The sequence below is a fragment of the Gracilinanus agilis genome, chromosome 2 (assembly GCF_016433145.1).
Source record: "Gracilinanus agilis isolate LMUSP501 chromosome 2, AgileGrace, whole genome shotgun sequence".
Lineage (NCBI taxonomy): Eukaryota > Metazoa > Chordata > Mammalia > Didelphimorphia > Didelphidae > Gracilinanus > Gracilinanus agilis.
The window spans coordinates 507,893,987-507,914,730 of NC_058131.1; the positions used below are offsets into that span (position 1 = coordinate 507,893,987).

Consider the following 20,744-nt stretch of genomic DNA (forward strand, 5'->3'; position numbering starts at 1 on the left):
TGCCTGCCCTTTGATCCAGCCATACCATTGCTGGGTTTGTACCCCAAAGAGATCATAGATAAACAGACTTGTACGAAAATATTTATAGCTGCGCTTTTTGTAGTGGCAAAAAACTGGAAAATGAGGGGATGTCCTTCAATTGGGGAATGGCTGAACAAATTGTGGTATATGCGGGTGATGGAATACTATTGTGCTAAAAGGAATACTAAACTGGAGGAATTCCATGCTAATTGGAGAGACCTCCAGGAAGTGATGCAGAGCGAAAGGAGCAGAGCCAGAAGAACATTGTACACAGAGACTGATATACTGTGGTAAAATCAAATGTAATGGGCTCCTGTACCAGCAGCACTGCAATGACACAAGACAGTGCTGAGAGATTTATGGTAAAGATGCTACCCACATTCAGAGGAAGGACTGCAGGAGAGGAAACATATAAGATAAACAATTGCTTGAATGCATGGGCTGAGGCGGACATGAATGGGAAATAGACCCTGAACAAGGACACATGTTACAACTAGTGGAAATGTGCGTTGGCCATGGGTGGGGGGAGAGCGGGGGGTGAAGGGGAAAGTAGGGGCATAAAGTATGTAAACAGATTAAAAACGAATATTAATAAATGTCTAATAAAAAAAAAATCTTAAAAAAAAAGTCCCTTTAAATCCATGTTCAGACTTTTGGTCAAGATGACTCCTTAAATAGGAAGCAAAAAGCCCTATTCCTACAAGCCAAACCCTGAAATTTATACTAGTCTAAATAATGATCAAGAAATCAAGTGAAAAAATATTGTGATATTTTCTACATAAATAACTAAACAAGGGGCTAATAGGAAAAGGCATTACTAGCAAAGCCAATACCAGTGCTTCCTAGAATAAAAACTGAGGAAACAGGGACACATATAGCCTGTGAGACTTTATGTCCAGAGATAGTAAGAGTAGAGAGCTTCCCTGAAAAGTCTTCAAAGAGTTTAGAAAATCCAAGATTGGGGGGAAGCTGGGTAGCTCAGTGGATTGAGAGTTAGGTCTAGAGACCAGAGGTCCTAGGTTCAAATCCAGCCTCAGATACTTCCCAGCCCCATTGCCCACCCTTATTCCACCTATGAACCAGTACACAGAAGTTAAGGGTTTAAAAAAAATTTTTTTTTTAAAAAAGAAAGAAAATCCAAGATTGGAAACTTGAAAACTACTAGGAGCTCAGACTTGGACTTAACAGGCCTAGGGATTCCAATGTTTCTACCACTATGTCCTAAGACATCTGAGAGTTCTCTGAATTTCAAATTTTAGATCTTAACGGTCAGCTGATGAGCCCAGGTGATCCAGGTCAGGACTATTTAGAACTAACTATACCCTCTAAAACAGGGGTCTGCAACCTTTTTGACCATGAGAGCCATAAACGCCACATTTTTTAAAATGTAATTTCATGAGAGCAGTACAGTGCTCACAGTGCGCGTTCCTGTAACAGCACCTGAAAAAAAATGGACTTTATGGCTCCTGCAGAAAGAGCCATACATTGCCGACCCCTGCTCTAAAAGAATAATAGGAGTTGATGCATAGCTTTGGCACAAAATCCCAATTCAGGAACTGAAGTTGGAGTGATTAGTAAATAATGTACATGTCACAAATTATTGTTAATCCAAATACTTTCAAATTCAAAATGAGAATGCAATTCTATAAAGCCACAAAAAGAGACTCAAATTTTAAAAAAAGAACTCTCTCTATATAAACACTACATGAATGCTTCAAGAAATGAAGATAGAAAATTAAATTAAATAAAAATTTGAGGAAAGAATTGGAAGGAAAATAAATAGCTTAGAACAGAAAGTGGTAGACCTTATGTAAGCAACATAATCACTGAAACCTAAAATAGTACAAAAATCATTGACTTCATAAGACAGCAAGAAATATTAGAATAAAATTGAAAAGATTGTAAAAAAAAACTATCTGATATCAAAAAGAATTGAATTGAAAAATAGGTCAAGAAAAATTACCAAAAAGTTATTGGATTCTGAAAACTATGACTTTTGCCTGAATAATTTATTTCAAGAAATCACAAATCAAAACTGCTTAAGCCTATTTAGAACCAGAGGGGAAAATGAAGATATAAAGAATTCATTGATCACTTCCTGAAAGAATCCTACAAAAAGAAAAATCCTAGGAATGCCATATCCCAAATCAAGAGCTCCCAGGGTTTGGGAATACTGCAAAAATTACCAAAAACATCTAGAAAGAAGCAGTTTAAATGCCAAGGGACCATTGTCAAGATCATATAAGACCTGGCAGCCTCTACAATAAATAAAAAGATCATGGAATGCAATATTCTTGGCTGGTTACTGTGCTCCATACTTAAAGAGGACCAAAATGACGTCACTGGTGATGTCTTTTGACCTAAGGGTGGCCCCATAGACAATTTGAAAATGATAATAAAGTGTGGTATATGAATGTAAGGAATATTATTTTGCCACCAAAAATGCTAGACCATTTCAGAGAATTCTGGGTAGTATGAACTGAGATAGAACTAAGAGAATAATTTATACAAGAACAGCGATGTTATAAAGAAAAACTTTGAGGATGTAGAAAAATCTAATTAATGTAATCACTAATGATGCTTCCAGAGAACCCATGGTAAAACATGTTACTTATTTCCACAAGGTACAGAATGAGACATAGATTTTTGGATAGGACCACTTTGTGGATTCATTTCTCTTTACAATGTTCGTTTGTTAATATATAATATGTAACATAATAACAATACAATATATTTTTTTTCCTTCCCTCTTTTCTTCCCTTCCTCCCTCTCTCCCTTCCTTCCTTCCTCCCTCCCTCCCTCCCTTCTTTCTTTTTTTCCTTCTTTCTTTCCTTCCTTCCTTCCTTCCTTCCTTCCTTCCTTCCTTCCTTCCTTCTTTCCTTCCTTCCTTTCTTCCTTCCGTCTTTCTTCCTTTATCTCATTTTTTAATTGGTATAGTGGTAGTGATACAAATAAAAAGAAGTCTTTTATAACATTTTTAAATGGTGAACAGAAGGAAATATAGAAAGAAGCATACATAAACAGGACATATTTGAAAATAATTCATTTTGTTTTGAAATTTTTTTCATCTTTTAATAATATTTTATTTTTTCCCTCAGTTACATAAAAAGCAATTTTTCACCTTTGAGATTTCTTTAAGTTTGAGCCAAATTCTCACCCTCCCTTCCTACCTTCCCCCCCATCCCTGAGATGAGAAGTAATCTAATATAGATTTTACATATTAGTCATTTTGTGAAAGAGAACTTGAACAAACAAAAGTGAAGAAATAAAGTGAAATATAATATGTCTTTGTTTGCATTCAGACTCCAGCAGTTCTTTCTGTGGAGATGGATGGTGTTTTTCATCCTGAGTCCTTGAGATTTTCTTAGATCACTGTGTTGCTAAGAAAAGCAGTCATTCATAAATGTTCTTCATTGTGTAGAGAGAGAAGAGAGGAGGAGAGGAGAGGAGAGGAGAGAGAGAGGGAGAGAGGGAGGAGGAGGGGGGGGGAAGAGAGAGGGAAGGAGGGAGGGAAAGGGAGGGACAGTGGCTATGGGATCAGTTTCCCATCTTGTTGTTTTCAACTTCCTTTTTCTGAGGGTTTGTCTGTACTTGCACATCTCAATGATAAAGGATCTCCAGGTCCCTGATTAATTACATCACACAAAGTAACAATGAGGATGGGAATTCCCTTCCCACATAGAGATTCTTGGTTTCATAGAATCATGTGTATGTGCATGAAAAAGTTCTTTTTTGGTGTTTCAGTTCTAAATTTTAAAAGGAAAATAAAAAAAATTAGCTAACTTTCTACCTTCAGTATAGTATTATTATATGATTTTCTAAGTTGTTTTGTGATTGTCAGGTTCCTATTTCTATATGCAATTCTCCCTATATGACAGCAGGTGGCACCCAATACTATTGGGTAAATGACTATTATTTTGCTTTCAAATCCTACCTGTGCTAAAATAAGAGTCTGCCAAAGAACACAAGCTTATATATGTGTTTGAATTGACTTTTATGATCATTATAGAGTATTTTAAAGGAGTTAATCCTAGGGATAATTTTTTTTAAATTGTTACTGGGTAAGCATATTTATTAAGATTTATTCCAGGAGGTAGCTGGGTAGCTCAGTGGATTGAGAGTCAGGCCTAGAGATGGGAGGTCCTAGGTTCACATCTGGCCTCAGACACTTCCCAGCTGTATGACCCTGGGCAAGTCACTTGACTCCCATTGCCTAGCCCTTACCACTCTTCTGCCTTGGAGCCAATACACAGTATTGGCTCCAAGACAGAAGGTAAGGGTTAAAAAAAAAAAAAAGGTTTATTACATATTTATAACAAGTCAAATATATTGTATTGTTATTATGTTACATATTATATATTAACAATAAGCTTCCCCCAAAATTGTTAAATTCATTCATCTTAGATATCTTCTTATACACTCTGAATCTTCTTTGCCTTTTCCACAAGACACATTCCTTATATTCCTTGACAGCTCTGGTTCAATACTTCACTTATGCTAGTAGTCACACTATGCCAGAAAAAGGGGTCAGTATAGCCCTTATTCCCTATTGACATTTTCAGTGCCTCCTTCTGCTCTGGGAAGGAAAAACACTCAACAACCTCTCCTATTTTGATGTTCTTTCTAAATCAAGCAGTCCAAGGAACCTTCTTGCCATCACCTGTTGGCTTTCAAATCATTCTCTTTCCTTCCTAAAAGAGTCTGGCAACAAGCTCAAAGTCTTCCTCTTCCATCTCAATCCCTGCCTTTATTCTTGGTGACTTCTAAACTCACATTGAAGTTTTCCCAAACAATATTGCTTCCCAACTCATCAACTTCTTCAACTCTATAATTCCTATCTTAAAAAAAAAAAAGTTTTATTGATGTTCTAAATCATTTCTATCATTTCCCAATGACTCCCCTCCCCAAAAGAAAGATCTCTTGTAATAAAGTTAAATAAAATAAATCAACATATTGACCATGTCTGATAATATATACCACATTCCACAATTTTGTTTATTACCTCTCCAGCAAGAGGCATATTTTACCATCAGCCTTCATTGAAAGAATTACTTGTCACTGCATCAATCAGAGTACTGAAGTTTTTAAAACATTGCTTTCCTTCAAATTATTGTGGTCATATTATTATGCTTACTTTGTATCAATTCATGAAGTCTTTCTAATTTCATATAGATTTTTTATAGTTGACATTTCTCAGAACACAGTAAACAGTGCATTACATTCCTTTACTTCCATATAATAAATATATATATATATATATCATTCATATACCATAATTTTTTAGCAATTTCCCAATGGAATACTCATTTTCTTAATTTTTATTGATGCCTTTTGTCTTTATATAAGGTAGAAAATGCTTTATCATAGTGTCCAAAAAGTGTATTACTTATTATACTCTTTAAATCTAACTTTATATGGCTAGAGATTGTTTGAGCCCAGGATATAGCCTTTCTCTCAATAACACCCCAGGAATAGCAGAGATGGCACTGGATCCACTAGAAATATTCAGGTCTTGTTTTGAGTCCACCAAACTAAGCTTGTATCTTGGGTTCCCTTTGTGTTTTTACTTTGCTCAAATGTTATTAAATGTTTATATTTAGTGATAGCTAACTCATTCTATCTTGTTTTCAAACTACCCTCTATAAAACTGCTTAACTGTGTCTATGTGTCTGTGGTTCGTGTTTGGGTATGCTCGTGTAAATCCTATATGATCATCTACCAAATGATCTAAGAAATTTATTTTTAAAATTATTTCATGTTTGGGGTTTGTTTTCATAAAAGACACTTTTGGTGGCAGTGATGAAACTTCTTGCAGTTGGCTGGTCCAAGGACCCTGAATGTTCTCAGAAGCCTGTGATTGAGCACAGACAGGATCTACTAATACTGGATCGAATTATCCATGAGTCCCCTCAGGTTCGGATTGGACACAATTCAGTCCAAATTTTAGGTGTTCAGAAAATGTTTGGCCTTAGCCTAACAAAAGATTCCCTCAGAGTTCAGTTTGGCCCAGGCCACCCTAAATCCACCTACAAGTAATCTCCTTCATTTGATTACTCAAAGGCTTGGTTAGCAGCTGCTTAAAACAACAAAAAAATCTGGTTAAAATTAACCTAGTTTGGTTTTCTCTTTCTCTTCTTGTTTTCTCCTCATTTCTCCCAAGAAACCTAATCTCTGAATGGCCAGAACATGGGCCGTAGTTGGAATACTCATTCACTTAGGATAACTCTAAGTGAGAGAGGGAAATTTGTCTTTGGCAAACAATGAGATGGGTTTTGACCAGGAGGTTGGGGAAGACTGTGGGGTGGGGAAACTTCCACTTCCAAAGTTCTCTTTAATAAGCACAAAGTCCTGTTTACCTTAAAGAACTTGGAAGATGCCCTCCCCCCCAAAAAAAAGACAAATAAGCAAAGATAGGGAAATTAAGAGTGGAAAAGACTAATGAAATCAGACCTAAAATAGCTCTCCTAGCTATCTGTATTATTAAGCAGGGATTTGCTCTTACTGACTCTTTTGATCAGGCTTTCAAGTAGGAGATAAGAAGATAAGGAAAAAAACTGAGATTATTTCCATTTCTTTGTGGTTGCAACCCTGGCAAGAGATAAACTTAAAAAAGAGAGAGAACAGAAATCCTGGTTTTTAGACATTTGTAGCACTGTAATATTGTACAATAATATTCCAATACTCACAGACATGCAACAAAACGAATACTATGAGGAGAAACCCCAAACTAACATAGTAATTTGCTTTGACCCAGGGTGCCAACATGTGTGGGGTACACTTCCTCCCCTCATGGAACAATCCAAAAACTGTGAGATGAGGAATACCGCTCTTTGCCATATTGGAAGCTTCCAATCTTTCCTCAGAGAAACTCCATAGTCTGCTGATTGTCATACTCTCCTAGACCACCAATTTGACAGCACCTAACCAAGTTAGACTACCTGAGTACCACTTGGTCTGGGGACTAATGCTACACATGATGACTATATTAACAATCAATAATAAGCAGGGCAGCTAGGTGGCTCAGTGGATTGATAGCCAGAAAACAACAACCAATAATAAGAACAAAGACTGTATATTCCCAAGGTTGATTGAAGAAAACACTTAATATATTCAAAGGATCTGTGATCTCAGTGATATGATTTTTCTCTGTGAGGATACAGATCACAATCCATCCACATTTGCCCAATCTGTATTTTTAATTGTGCTCTCCCAGAAGTTTCCCATGTGTATCTATCTGTCCAAACCTTGCTGGAGATTTTCCTTCCTTTTTCTTCACTTCATCAAGCTGTTAATAGAATTCTGTGGTTATTTATTTTGTCATACTTGTCTCTTACAACATGGTCAGACCATCTTCTCTTTTCTATCATATAATTCCTTGGTGACATCTTTCAGTTCTGCTCCTGGTGTCTATATTACAGCTTGCTTACACCCACCAACTTCCAATTGCTATTTGTGTGACATTCATTTTTAATTCTTCAGAGACTACATTAAAGTCTTAATTAGGGCAAATAACGAATTCCCTGAAATGGTTTGTATGTATTCTAATTGGCCCTATTTGAAGTTATAATAATATAAAATATGGTATTTGGTTCTACCCAATGAAAGTAGGCACATGCTAATTTCAATAACGTGGCACTAATTGGGACATTATTGTATTCTGTGTTTTGCTACAATCATATAACAATTCTAGTAGAATACTAATAGGATGTTGTTATTAAAAAGGATTGTTAGCTTCACTTCAAACTTAAAGTCATTAAAGGAACTTTAGAACTTCCCAACAGCAATCTAATTTACTGTCTTTCTCTTATTCAGTTCTGGACCCAACTCACTGTCCATCTGTCGTGTCTGTCCGAGATATACATATGGATGGATAAGCTCTATAAGCTGTCTACCCAAATTCGTATTGTCATCTGGGTAATGGACATCCTTCATCATCCGATTAGTCTTCCTGTGTGAATGGTTGGACTGAACGCTTTTGAGTGATAGCAGATCTTTTCCAAGAGCTTCCGCAATGTTTTAGGGCTTGATATTATCAATATACAGTAGTAACTAATAGAAGCAGAACCAAATACACATTGAATACAAGTGAATGAGTATCGCTCCCTCTGGGACACTCCTTAATTTGGCAGTCACCTGTTTGTAGGCTGAGTTCCCCAGATGAAGTGACACTTGCCCTTAGCTTCTAAGAAGTAGCCTGTGGAAAGAATACCGGGGAAAATTTTGGTGAGATGAAAAAAACCCAAGAGATACTGATAAAATAATTTTTTTAAAGATCAGTTAATAGAAACAATTACTTTTAGCAAAGGCATTTACTAAAATGGCATACAGTAGTACCTACATAAGCCTGTAATATATTCTCCCACAAACATACATAGTACATAGGAATAGTTAGCATGAACTTAGTATATGCTGGAATGAGACACACAATTAGCAAACTCACATGACCAAAGGAACTCACATCTACAGTGCAGCAGGGCTTTGATGTCCTTTCTTCTTAGTGGACTGCTTAAGAAGTTCCCCACTCACGTATAACATATTTGCTGGATATCACTTAGTGGTAATCCTGAGTCAGTTTCTCTTTGCAGCTTGATTTTATTGTCAGGACTAGTTGTCTTTTGAAACCATAGCTAGCTCTTTTTTTCTATTGCCAGGGATCCTAACTCTTATCTTGAGTAACTGACTCTCTATATCTGGACATAGTGTCTTCTCTCTATTAGTTATCTGAATCAAAGATAATGGTAAAGGTGGAGTGGGAAACAGGAGAGAGAATTCTCTTGTTCTCCATACCTCAAATAATTCCTTCTCATGGGTCAACTTCTTCCTCCATTTCTGATTCCCATTTTTGACTGCTTCAAATTGAGGAGCTGTCTCTTAAAGGTAGCTCATTTCCTATCAACTAATGGGGAACTATCTCTCTAATGGGGCATATGGGGTGTTCAGAGAGGACTAGCACTTCTGATATGAGGGCTTGCCTAGTCCTTTTCAAGGATATTCAACCCAACTTTAACCCAACTCTCACCTGTCACTCTAAGAAGCTATATCATGTATAGCAGCCACACTCCAGTAAAACCATCTTGGTAGATGGGCTAAAACAAGTTGAGAGTAACCAACAGGCCTCAAATCCATTGATGAGTTAGGAGGATGTCTACCCTAAGCATTTGCAGATGTTCCCCTGGCGGAATGGACAGATGAGAATAATTCATTCCAAATCCATAAAGGCAGTTGATGCTGGCACTGTGGAGTATACTTAGAGCTTGGCTAGACATGGAAAAGGCCAAAGTCATCTGCTGCATCCTAGGCCACCGCCAGCTGTGTTGACTTTTGTCTTGCCACTGGACTTTGATGACTCTGGAAGAGAGAGTGAGGTTGATGACTGTACAATTCTGCCTTACTTAAATGTATTTCAGTTGAAAGCCAAACCATCACCCCCATGATGTCAAAAATGAAGGGTAAAAAACAACCCTCTAACTCAATGCAAGGTCTCACTAAAGTGATAGCACCTTGTGGTTATATCCTGAGGTGCCGACATCTTTCCCAAAGTTTCTGAGACTACATGAGTAGAGGAAATGGATGGAAAGACAAGAAATTCTTCATATATACACGTATAGATACACACACACACACACACACACATATACATATATATAAATCTGTACATATTTTTTAAAATCTTGTCCATATTGGATAACCATTATCTGTGAAAACTTGGCTACTCTCAGCAATACACTGATCTGGGACAATCCTGAAAGACTTATGATGGGGAATGCTATCCACCTCCATAGAAAGAACTGTTGGAGTCATGCGTATTTATGGTTTTTGGGGAGGGGGGTTGGTTATGAGTGTGCTATTACAACAATGACTTATATGGAAGTGTGCTTTGCATGACAATAAAAAGGAAATATGAAAAAAAAAGTATGTGTTAGAGTAGTGTAAGGTTGGTAAGGAATAAATACAAAAGAAATATATTTTATAATCCCCAGATCTCAAAGAGTTTATAATTTCATGGGAAAAGAACACATACACTCATATAGAAACTCATGGAGAATAATGTATGATTGGGCATAATTAAATGTCCAACTTGGATTGTATTTTAAAAGCATTAAAGGTACTTGATACAAAGGAGTCTTTTTGGTGAATAAAGATTCTAGGAAGCCCCTGTGCTACATTGGTATCCTCTAATGTTGAGATCTAGAGTACCTCAATATATTGGAAGGATTCCTTTAGAAAACTTGGAGAATGTGAGACAGAACAGTGAAATAAGTGAAAGTTGGTTATCCATACTATTGGAATGTCACTTCACTGACATCAAATAAAAGAAGTAAAAAACAAAAAAATCTTGCCCAAAAAGTCTATTTACAATGTGTAGTGCCTCATACCTCTCACTCTCATGTGGATATGAAGATAAGATTAACTCTCCCCTTGCCTATTTTCAAATTAATCAATAAAAACTGAAAACATTCCTACTTAGGGGAGGTCTACAAACCACTTACTAAAGTGGGTGACAAATCCAGAAGCAACTAACCTCCTGGGCAGTGCTAAGCAAATTTAAAGACTGCAGTTGGCTCCTGTAAAGTGGAGGAAGGGACAGGAAGTGATGTGGGAAAAGGACTATAAAAAGTCCTGAACTTTCTGTCTAAGGGGGTCTTTGGCCTGAATTTTTGGTTTGAAGAATCTTGGACTGGGACTGTGGCTTGGAGCTACAACTTGGGACTTTGACCTGGGACTCTGGCTCTTGGACTGCCTCTGGTAAGACTGCTTCTGGATCTTCTCCTTTGGAGCTTCTGCTTGGATGAGTGAGAAACTGACCTTCCTTTCCTGGTTTCTGAAGAGATTAGTTCTGGAGAGGCGTCCCCTTCTTGGAGGAAGCCCTGTGGATTGAACCTTTGTTTAATTCACCACTAAGTCCTCCATCTGAGGGGTTTGCAAGCCCTGCCTGGGATGAGCCTGGGACAAGAGCAACATTTAGGGTGATAGGCTAGACTTCTTACTCTACCCTCTTTTACATTTCTCTACTTTTGCTCTTTCTACTTCTTAAAGCTACTGAAAGTCAATTTGACTTGAGCTATAATATTTTTAAATCGGTGACCACGGTATTATCTTGAAATTCTCATATATTTAGTTAAACCCTTCATTTTAATTCCTTACATGGGTGTATGTGGATTCTGTTCTCTCTCTGTGATGGCTTGTTCTTTCTACCCTACTCTTACATAGGCAGTTCTAGGTTTCTAGAGAAAGATCACCACCACAAAATTCTCTCATGGTCCTAGCAAAAACCTAGGAAAAACATTCCCTCTATTCAACATTTGGGCTCTTAAGCCTCTATTCTTGCACTTTCATTGATACAGAACAGCCATTCATAATGATGACATTTTATAGCTTAAATATAAACATTGCTGCACTCAGACTAGATTCTATCTTGATTGTACCTCAGGACACATCATCATTAGGAAATTTATTATCTTTCTGATATTACATCAGGAAACCTTATCATTAGGAAATTTATCATCTTTCTGAGATTACATCAGCTTTGATGTACTTCAATATCCTCAGTACTAAATACAGGATACATACACATATACACACAAATATTGGAGGGCTAGAGGGAAGAGCGAAGCACTCCTCCCACAGTCTTCATTTAAAGAGGGCTCCTAGGCTAGCGAGTTCTTCATTTCTCAGCAGCTACATTCCTTGAAATGGATTCCACCATACCCTTCCATTCTTCTACCCTCTTTCAGCTCTTTCTTGTTTTGTCTGCCCCTGTTAGATTATAAATTCTTTGAGGTCAGGGACTGTCTTTCTTTTTCTTATTTTCATTCTCAGTACTTATCCCAGTGCCTGAATCTTAGTAGGTCCTTCATAAATTTTTATTGATTGATTTACTTAGCATTAAAGCAAAAGAAATAATAATAATATCACAGGTATTCACATATTAACACATGCATCATAATCCACATATATGCCTGCACTATTCTCCACAAATGCATTAAAAATCTGTAGAAAAGAGTGGATACACAGAGAAACATCACAGGGAAGAATGTGAAGGAGGAAGATCCATGTGCTCAGACAACTAACAACTGTGGTCTATATTATTGGTCTATTCAGAAACCTTCTTCAAACAAAGCTATTTCTTTCCTAACTACTTCTTTGCTGGTCCTCCCCACTCTTCAGCTGGGCAAATCCTCTTTTCTCCTACTTTTGAACCGATGCAAGATCTTTCAATTTATAATAACTCTTAAAAGTCCATTGGAGGGGGCAGCTGGGTAGCTCAGTGGATCGAGAGTCAGGCCTAGAAACGGGAGGTCCTAGGTTCAAATCTGGCCTCAGACACTTCCTAGCTGTGTGACCCTGGGCAAGTCACTTGACCCCCATTGCCCACCCTTACCACTCTTCCACCTAGGAGCCAATACACAGAAGTTAAGGGTTTAAAAAAAAAAGACCAAAAAAAAGTCCATTGGAGGGGTAACTAGGTAGCACAGTGGATTAGAGAGCCAGCTCTGGTGTCAAAACAACCCAGATTCAAATCTGGCCTCAGACACCTCCTAGCTATATTACCCTGGGCAAGTTGCTTAACCCCATTTGCCTAGCCTTTGCCTTTCTGTCTTAGAGCTGTTATTAAGAAAAATAAGGGTTTTTTAAAAAGTCCAGTGGAAAAGTGTTACACTATCAAATGGGCTACAATTTCCTTTAAGTCATAGCACAGCAAAGCACATCAAGATGGCTATCCTTGAGCACTACAGGCCAGCTTTTCCCTCACCAAGATGCTGTATCATCCAAACACAATTGAATTCACAGCAAAATAACTCGGTCCAATGCTTTGAGTAAGCTTTGGCAGATTTTCACTCACAGTAATTTATTTAGATCTCAGCATCTGTTCTTAAACCACAAAACAGAGTTAAGGAAAAAAAACAAAAACCCTTTCTGTTTTCTCTTCTTAAATCAGAAAGAGGCAAAAAAGGCGACAGGAAATTCTAAGAGATTTCCCCTCTCTTAAGTTTTAAATAATGCTTATGGGCAATAGCTAGAACTGAAACTATTTTCCATGGACCTTAAATTTTTTAAAAGCTAATTAGAAACTAACAGCTGAAGGCTGCTTCTACTGGTTTCTTCAAATAGCTCCAACAAAGCTTTATTTTCCAAGCCCCTGCTGTCTTCCTTTCTTGCCCATTTGTGACCACTCTAGACTCAGCCTCCGTCTGAGCCTCATATTATCCTCACTGGCTTAAATCAGATCCTCTGGGTACCCAGGGACTCAGCTTTCAGGTACTTAGGAGTATTGTGAGGGGCTTGAGGTGAGCCCATGGGGTTCAGGAAAGGTATCTTTTGCAAGAATGCAAGACTGAAACTTAGCTTAAAAATAAAAGAGAGATTTATTAGTTTAGAAGGTAATGTTGAATCTGGCCAGGAGGACAGCATAGGTGGAAGCCTGCCTACTAGGTGAAATAACATAGATGGAAAGCTCCTTGGGAGGGACAGCATGGATGGAAAGCTGTCCCCCCCCACCCCCAGGACATCAATTCTGGGGTTTTTACACCCTATCCAACAGTAACATGTGACTCTAGAGCTGTAAGCACTGAAGCAAGGGATAGCAGAAGGTTTGCCTGAAGGCATAAGAGATGGACCTCATAGTTTGGAGGACAGATGGATGTCTCAGATACAACCTGATGGTATCAAGATGTAGCCTGGAGGTGTATCTCTCTGTCCACCTCAAACCTAAAGGAAGATCCAAAGAAGATAATTCTCTCAGGAGTTATCAGATGTTTTGGGTTAGGAGTCACAAGGATAGAAGGGAGCAAAGGAATTTCCTTGCTAGGTGGAAGAGTGGTAAGGGTGGGCAATGGGGATCAAGTGACTTACCCAGGGTCACACACCTGGGAAGTGTCTGAGGCCAGATTTGAACCTAGGACCTTCCGTCTCTAGGCCTGACTCTCGATTCACTGAGCTACCCAGCTGCCCCCTCCTTGCTTACAGTTTGCCTGAAACACTTCTAAAATTTTAGGGATACAATGCCCATGCCATCTTGAACTCAGCAAATTTCTCCTATAAATTCACAAATCCTTATTTAGTCATTTTTCAGTCTCCAAATGGTTGAATGATTTTTCATTTTTTTCCCTCTAAATTTAAAACAGTTATATGCAAATGAGCTAAAGGACTAAAACTGCCCCATATGAAAGAGCTTTTCTATGTATAGATATATACATATGCCTATATATATATATGTATATACATGTTCATATATACAAACACAAAAATTCACTTAAACCCATATACATATAAAAGAGGAGCATGAAAGTATGTGTTAATTTAATTGAGAAGATTTCACTGAGTTCTTTGTAGAATTTCTCTCTTCATTATTTGCAACAGCAGTTGGTATATAAAACATAGTTATTTTTAGTTATCTTTTTGTAAATATTTGTCATCAGTGCTACAAATGTTTTATGAGATAATTTCTTTGTGAGTCATTTTTCCCTTTAGCTACAAGTTCCTTCTCTGAGTTTCACTTATAGAAAAAAAAAATGTCAAGACAATAGGCTTCACTTCCTCCAGTGATAAGTCCACTCACTGGTCTTTAGACAAGGGTCTCATGTTTAGTGTACCGATGGCCAATTTAAATGATATAGATGGCCTAAAAACTGTGAATCTTAGCATTCTGTCCCTTTGCCACTGTCACTGCAAAAGAAGAATGATGCACCAGGCTGGGGACCATTTTGCATTTTACTTTGTTCCATGAGTTGCCAAGCAAAAGAATTCAACACCAAGTGTCCAGACTACTGGAGCTAAATTTATTCCCACTTAACTAGACCGGTCCTTGGAAAATAAACTGTCTATTTCTAAGATTGATCTTGAAGTCTTTCCAACACTGTGGGTCACCCTAGTTGAATGTAAGCTCCTTAAGGGAAAGGATTGTTTCAGTTTTTGTGTTTATAGTTCTAGTGCCTCCAGGATTTGAAGAATCATGAGCCCTTAATAAATGCTTGTTAGTTAACTGATTGATCTGCAGTGACTCTATTTTTAAAACATAAGACAAAACTTTCTGCCATTTAGCTATATTTCCAAAACCTTTGATAAAGAAAATCATGTTATCCACTATTAATTGGCAATGACATTCAAAAACCATAATAGATAGTTAAGTGGATAGAGTAGTAGACCTGGAGTCAAGAAGACCTGAGTTCAAATCCAATCTCAGACACTAGCTTTGCCACCTGGGGCAAGTCACTTGACCCTCTTTGCTTCGGTTTCCTCATCTGTAAAATGAGCTGGAAAAGGAAATGGCAAAGTACTCTAGACTCTTTGCCAGGTAAACCCCAAATAGGGTCACAAAGAGCTGGACGTGACTGAAAAATGGCTGAACTAAATTATGTGTTATTAGATATGCCCCTTCAAAGTTCTCCTAAGTAAATAAGAGAGAACTTAAGATGTGAAAGTGCCCTTCAGAAAGTGCCCTTCAGACTCCTTTGATTGAAACCCACATCACTGCCTGCCAAAGACAAGTTTTCCTCCCTAGCTAATTCTAAGTGAATGAATATAGAACTAATGCTTATGTTCACGAATATATCCAGGCCAACTACTAGCCAGTCCCAGACCAGGCATCTTGGGAAAGTTGAGGAGAAAGACAGGAAAAGAAAGGAGAGAAATCTCTACCAAAGGACCAAACCAGCCTATTTTTAATCCAATTTTTTTTTTAAGCAATGGCTTACCAAACCCTTGAGTGGTCAAGTCAAGGAAAATTACATGTTGGTGGATCTCTGATGTCAGACTGATGCCTACAGTAAGATTTTTGGGTTGGACAATTTTCTAGCCACATAAAGAGAGGTTCAAAGAATATCAATAAATTATAAATAATAATCCAGCCCTAGACCCTGAGGGGTGAGAGAGCATACCTTCTTTATCAACAAGTCTGGCATAAAGTACCAGAATATATCATACTTCCCATGTGGCATAAGGAAAATCATTTCACCTCTCATCTAAATTTCTTCAATAAAATCTGGATTCAACTGAAATTCATTAAAATACATACTATGTGTAAGAATACTGGAGAATACAAAAAACATTACAACAAGGGCAACTAGATAGCACAGTGGATAGAGAGCCAGGCTTGGAGTGGGGAGATCCTGAATTGAAATGTGGCCTCAGACACTTCCTAGCTGTGTGATGCTGGGCAAGTCACTTAACCCCAATTGCCTAGCCCTTGATGCACTGCTTTTTAAAAAATTGATACTAAGGGGGGCAACTGGGTAGCTCAGTGGATTGAGAGCCAGGCCTAGAGACCTAGGTTCAAATCTGGCCTCAGGCACTTCCCAGCTGTGTGACCCTGGGCAAGTCATTTGACCCCCATTGCCTACCCTTCCCATTCTTCTGCCTAGGAGCCAATAGTATTGACTCCAAGATGGAAGGTAAGGGTTTAAAAAAAAAAATTGATGGTGGAGTTGTGAACTGATCCAACCATTCTGTATGGCAATTTGGATCTATGCCCAAAGAGCTCTAAAAGACTGCCTGCCCTTCAATCCAGCCATAGCATTGCTAGGTTTGTATCCCCAAAGAGAACATAGATAAACAGACTTGTACGAAAATATTTATAGCTGTGCTTTTTGTGGTGGCAAAAAACTGGAAAATGAAGGGATGCCCTTCAATTGGGGAATGGCTGAACAAATTGTGGTATATGTTGGTGATGGAATACTATTGTGCTTGAAGGAATAATAAACTGGAGGAATTCCATGTTAACTGGAAAGACCTCCAGGAATTGATACAGAACAAAAGGAGCAGAGCTGGAAGAACATTGTACACTGTGGTAAAATAGAATGTCATGGACTTCTGTACTGGCAGAAATGCAATGACCCAGGACAGTTCTGAGGGATTTATGGTAAAGAATGTTACCCACATTCAGAGGAAGAACTGCAGGAGTGGAAACACAGAAGTAAAACAACTGCTTGAACACATAGGTTAATGCGGGCATGGTTGGAGATGTAGACACTAAAGGAGCACACCAATGCAACTATCGATAATATGTAAATAAGCCTTGATTATTGATCGCACATGTTAAAACCAGTGGAAATGCACGTTGGATATGGGGGGACGTGATGGGGGGTGAAGGGGAAAGTAAAAACAAGAATCATGTAACCATGGAAAATTTTTCTAAAAAAATAAAGTATTAAAAAAAGACAAAAAAAATTGATTCTAAGACAGTGGTAAGGGTTTGAAAACAAACAAACAAACAAAAGACAATGCAAGTCTTGCCTATAGTCACATAATTTATATGTATTAGAGGAAAGACTTGGCTTAGATCTTCAATCATGGGGTCATAGATTTAGAGCAGGAAAAAGATATGAATAGTGATGTGAATTGTTCAGGGTAATGTACCCCAAAAAGTGTCAAAAGGAACATTTGAATCTTAGTCTTCTTGATTCTAAGCCTTATATCCTATCCTTTACCACACACTGTCTTCCTGACTTTGCAAATAGCACTCTATCCATTACTTTCCTACAGCCTCGTGAGCTGTTATTAAAATAATATTATAATATCTAAATTAAACAATTGAGAGAAAGTTAAGATTTCTGTGTACCCTTAATGTTTAATAAAGTAGAGAAATAGGAGCTATTTTCAACGTTTTAAAAAACAAAACGTGGTTGCTGAATAGTCCCAGGATAGCATAATGTTCTTTATGAAGCTTTGGGGAAGTATTTATTCAGCAAATTCTGTGACCTGTAAGCACACATATTTTTTTTTTTACTAACACATGACAGACTGATCTCTGTCAGATGACTTGCTCTGTTTCCCTCTTTCATCATTAACATTGACTCTGCTGAGTTCTTTCCTGGTAATTTTTTTTTTTTTTACAAAATAATAGAGTCTCTTAATCATTTACTTGCCTGGAATGTCTTGTCTTGCCTAAGGGCACTTATCTCTGCCAGGGCTTGTTGATTAAATAGCTAATTCTTTTTTTCCCCTTAATTTTAGGAAGGTTAACTGTGGCTACTAGCTCAATTCCATCAGGTTTAGACACTGGCCCACACTATATTCTGGCTATACTACTTCTCTTTTCTCTGACTTCAGTCAATATTTATTGATGACCCACTGGATATTCCATGTATTAGATGTGATTATTTTAACTAATCATTCTGTTGCTCTGTGGGAAAGTGTTTGGGTCCGAATGGATTACCACCCGAGGAGCACAGGGAGACAATGCAATCCAAGCAAAGGGAAGTCTTTATTTCTAGTGTGTGCTAGAGGAGCTCAGCAAAGGAGTTCTGGGGGGACATAGTCAGAGTAAAGATTATATATGTTTGGGGTGGCAGGAAACTCAGGGGGTGGCGGGAAAGGTGGCGGGTATTGGCAGACTCAGGGGCACCCTGTAGTTCTTGAAGTAGCCTTTGTAGTTAGTGGTTTTTGGCTGTCTCCCCAAGCATGTAGGGATGTTATGCTACATTTGGGAGCCTAATAACACCCTATTGTTAGTGACCTTGGATTTCTCTAAGACATCCTGACCTGTTAGTAACTTTAGGTTTCTTGGAGCCATCCTGATCGGGGAGTCCCTAGCTTGTGTTTCTTGTGGTTGCTTAGTTTCTGTGTCATAACTTTGGGGTTCTACAAAGGTAGTTCCAGTTACCCTTATTCAGATCTTCATTGTCTTTTGGACTACTGTTTTATAATGGAATTGAGTATAGCAAATTTTAAAAACAGCTGATTTTCCTTCTTTTTAGGATTGATATCTAGTCCTATCAAGGGGCAGAAAGAAAGAAAGCGAATATGGCTATATTAAGTTCTTCCCTGATCAGTTTTCTATTCTGACAATCTTTTTGCTGAGTCATCGCAGAATAAATACTAAATGTTGAGTGTCTATAGCTCAGCATTGTCTTTGGATATTTTCTCTTTTTTTCCTCCTCTCTCTCAACAATTTCATTCACTCTTTTAGTTTCAACAATCACCTACACACAGATAATTTTGAGCCCAGGCAGTCCTGAACTCCCTTCTAAGTTCCAGAAACACACCTTTTTCTAAAGAACACTTTCCCCTAGATGTCCCTCTACAAACTCAAAATGCACAAAAGTAAGCTTATTTCCTGATCCATAATTAATTCCTTCTGACTTCATTATTTGCCTCAGTCAGTCTCCTATGTTTACATTTTCTGGCTATATTATTTCTCTTTTCTCTGACCAGTCAGCATTTATTGATGACCTATAGGATACTCTTGTGCATTAGATATGATACCACTTCTATACATTTTTGGTGCCAATTTTGACCCTTCATTGGTGTGCTAGCAAATATTTAACAAGTAACTCTCTAGAAGGAAAAAAAAAAGTATGCATTTAATTAATCTGTTGTATTAATATTTTCTTCATCATTTTCTTAAGTCTAGACAATCAACTAAACAAAAAAGTCAAGCTTTAATTTATAGTGTTTATAAATTTCTGAAGTGTAAAAGATAACACTGAAAATTTAATACATGATTCTCAATTTAAGCTCACTCCAATACACCCATTCCCTTTCCCCAACTTCCCATATCCCATTGGTTTCCAGTCCTGCTAATCCAATGCTATGATATTTTTTATATCTATCCATTTTTCTTTTTTCTCCTGGTCATCATCCTAGTCTAGGCCTTTGTTTGTTTGCTTTTCAAATAAATTTTTAATAATATACTTTATTTTTTGCAAACTATGTTTTGCCTCCTATCATTCTCTCCCAAGCTATCCCTCAAAATAAAGGCTAGCGAAGTTATGTGACAAAGCCATAAGACACTTTAGACCCACTGAAGAAAGCACCCACAAAAGACAAGTCTGCAAGTCTGCCCCAGACCTGGCAAGGTCAGTGCCAGGGCGGCTCTTGTTGTAATAAAAATAACTTTTGATAAAAAAAACAAACATTCCTCTTAAGTGGGCTAGAAGTCTCTAACCTGGGGCTGTCTCAAGATTTCCTCAAGACTATCAATAACCTTTAGCCTCAAGCATTCATGTCTATAAAAGACCAAAAAGGAATCTTTGTAGTCTGTGAGACTTTGTACCCTGAATTAGCCGGTGATGTGATGGCTTGGCTGTACTCTCTCCTCTCTGCACAACTGCATTGTTATCATTTCTTATGAATCATCTGTTATTGTTCTGTGTATTTCTTGAGCATGAAATATCTATATAAACTGGACTTAATCCTCAATAAATCAGATTCATGGTATCATTCCCAAACTCCCTCCATCCTGTCAACCTCTCATTTATGCGGACACCTGTGTTCCCTTCTTTGGAGCCAACCTCTGGAAAGAACAAGACTGTGACAGCTATGTATTAAGAAATCTGACTTTATGTGTAGTGTTCTACACTCATGGTTCCCCACATCTATATGAAAGCAGAAGAATATGTGTTCTCATATCTTCTCTTAAGAGCCAAATTTGATCATTATTATTTTGCCTCAAAGTTTATATCCTTATTTTGTCATTGTTTTATTGTAGTTTTTGTGTATATTGCTTTCCTGGTTCTGTTTTCTTCACTTTGTATCCATTTACTTTAGGGTCTTGCTATCTATCATCAGCTGTTATACATTTTGCCTTGTTTCCCTGTATATATGATAGTTAACGCTTTTTCATCACTTCTATAATTTTCAGAATTTCTCTTTTGTTGCTTAACTAGGTTTTTTGATTTATTGTTCTATTTTTGATGATGCATGCCTGATTCATTGATTTGTTTTTCTTTTCTTTTCTTTTTTTTGTTGAGAGCATCGAATTATAAAATTTCCTCTAACGATTG

General features: G+C 37.6%; 1 protein-coding gene across 1 annotated transcript in view; it reads left to right on the plus strand.

Moving 5' to 3' along the window:
• The first annotated feature begins 5,820 nt into the window (after window positions 1-5,820).
• Window positions 5,821-20,744, plus strand: part of LGMN (legumain) — a 77,051-nt gene continuing 62,127 nt past the window's right edge. Inside the window, exon 1 of the mRNA XM_044659997.1 lies at window positions 5,821-5,934. Within this exon, the coding sequence (XP_044515932.1) occupies window positions 5,821-5,934 (114 nt within the window). The remainder of the gene's footprint in view (window positions 5,935-20,744) is intronic.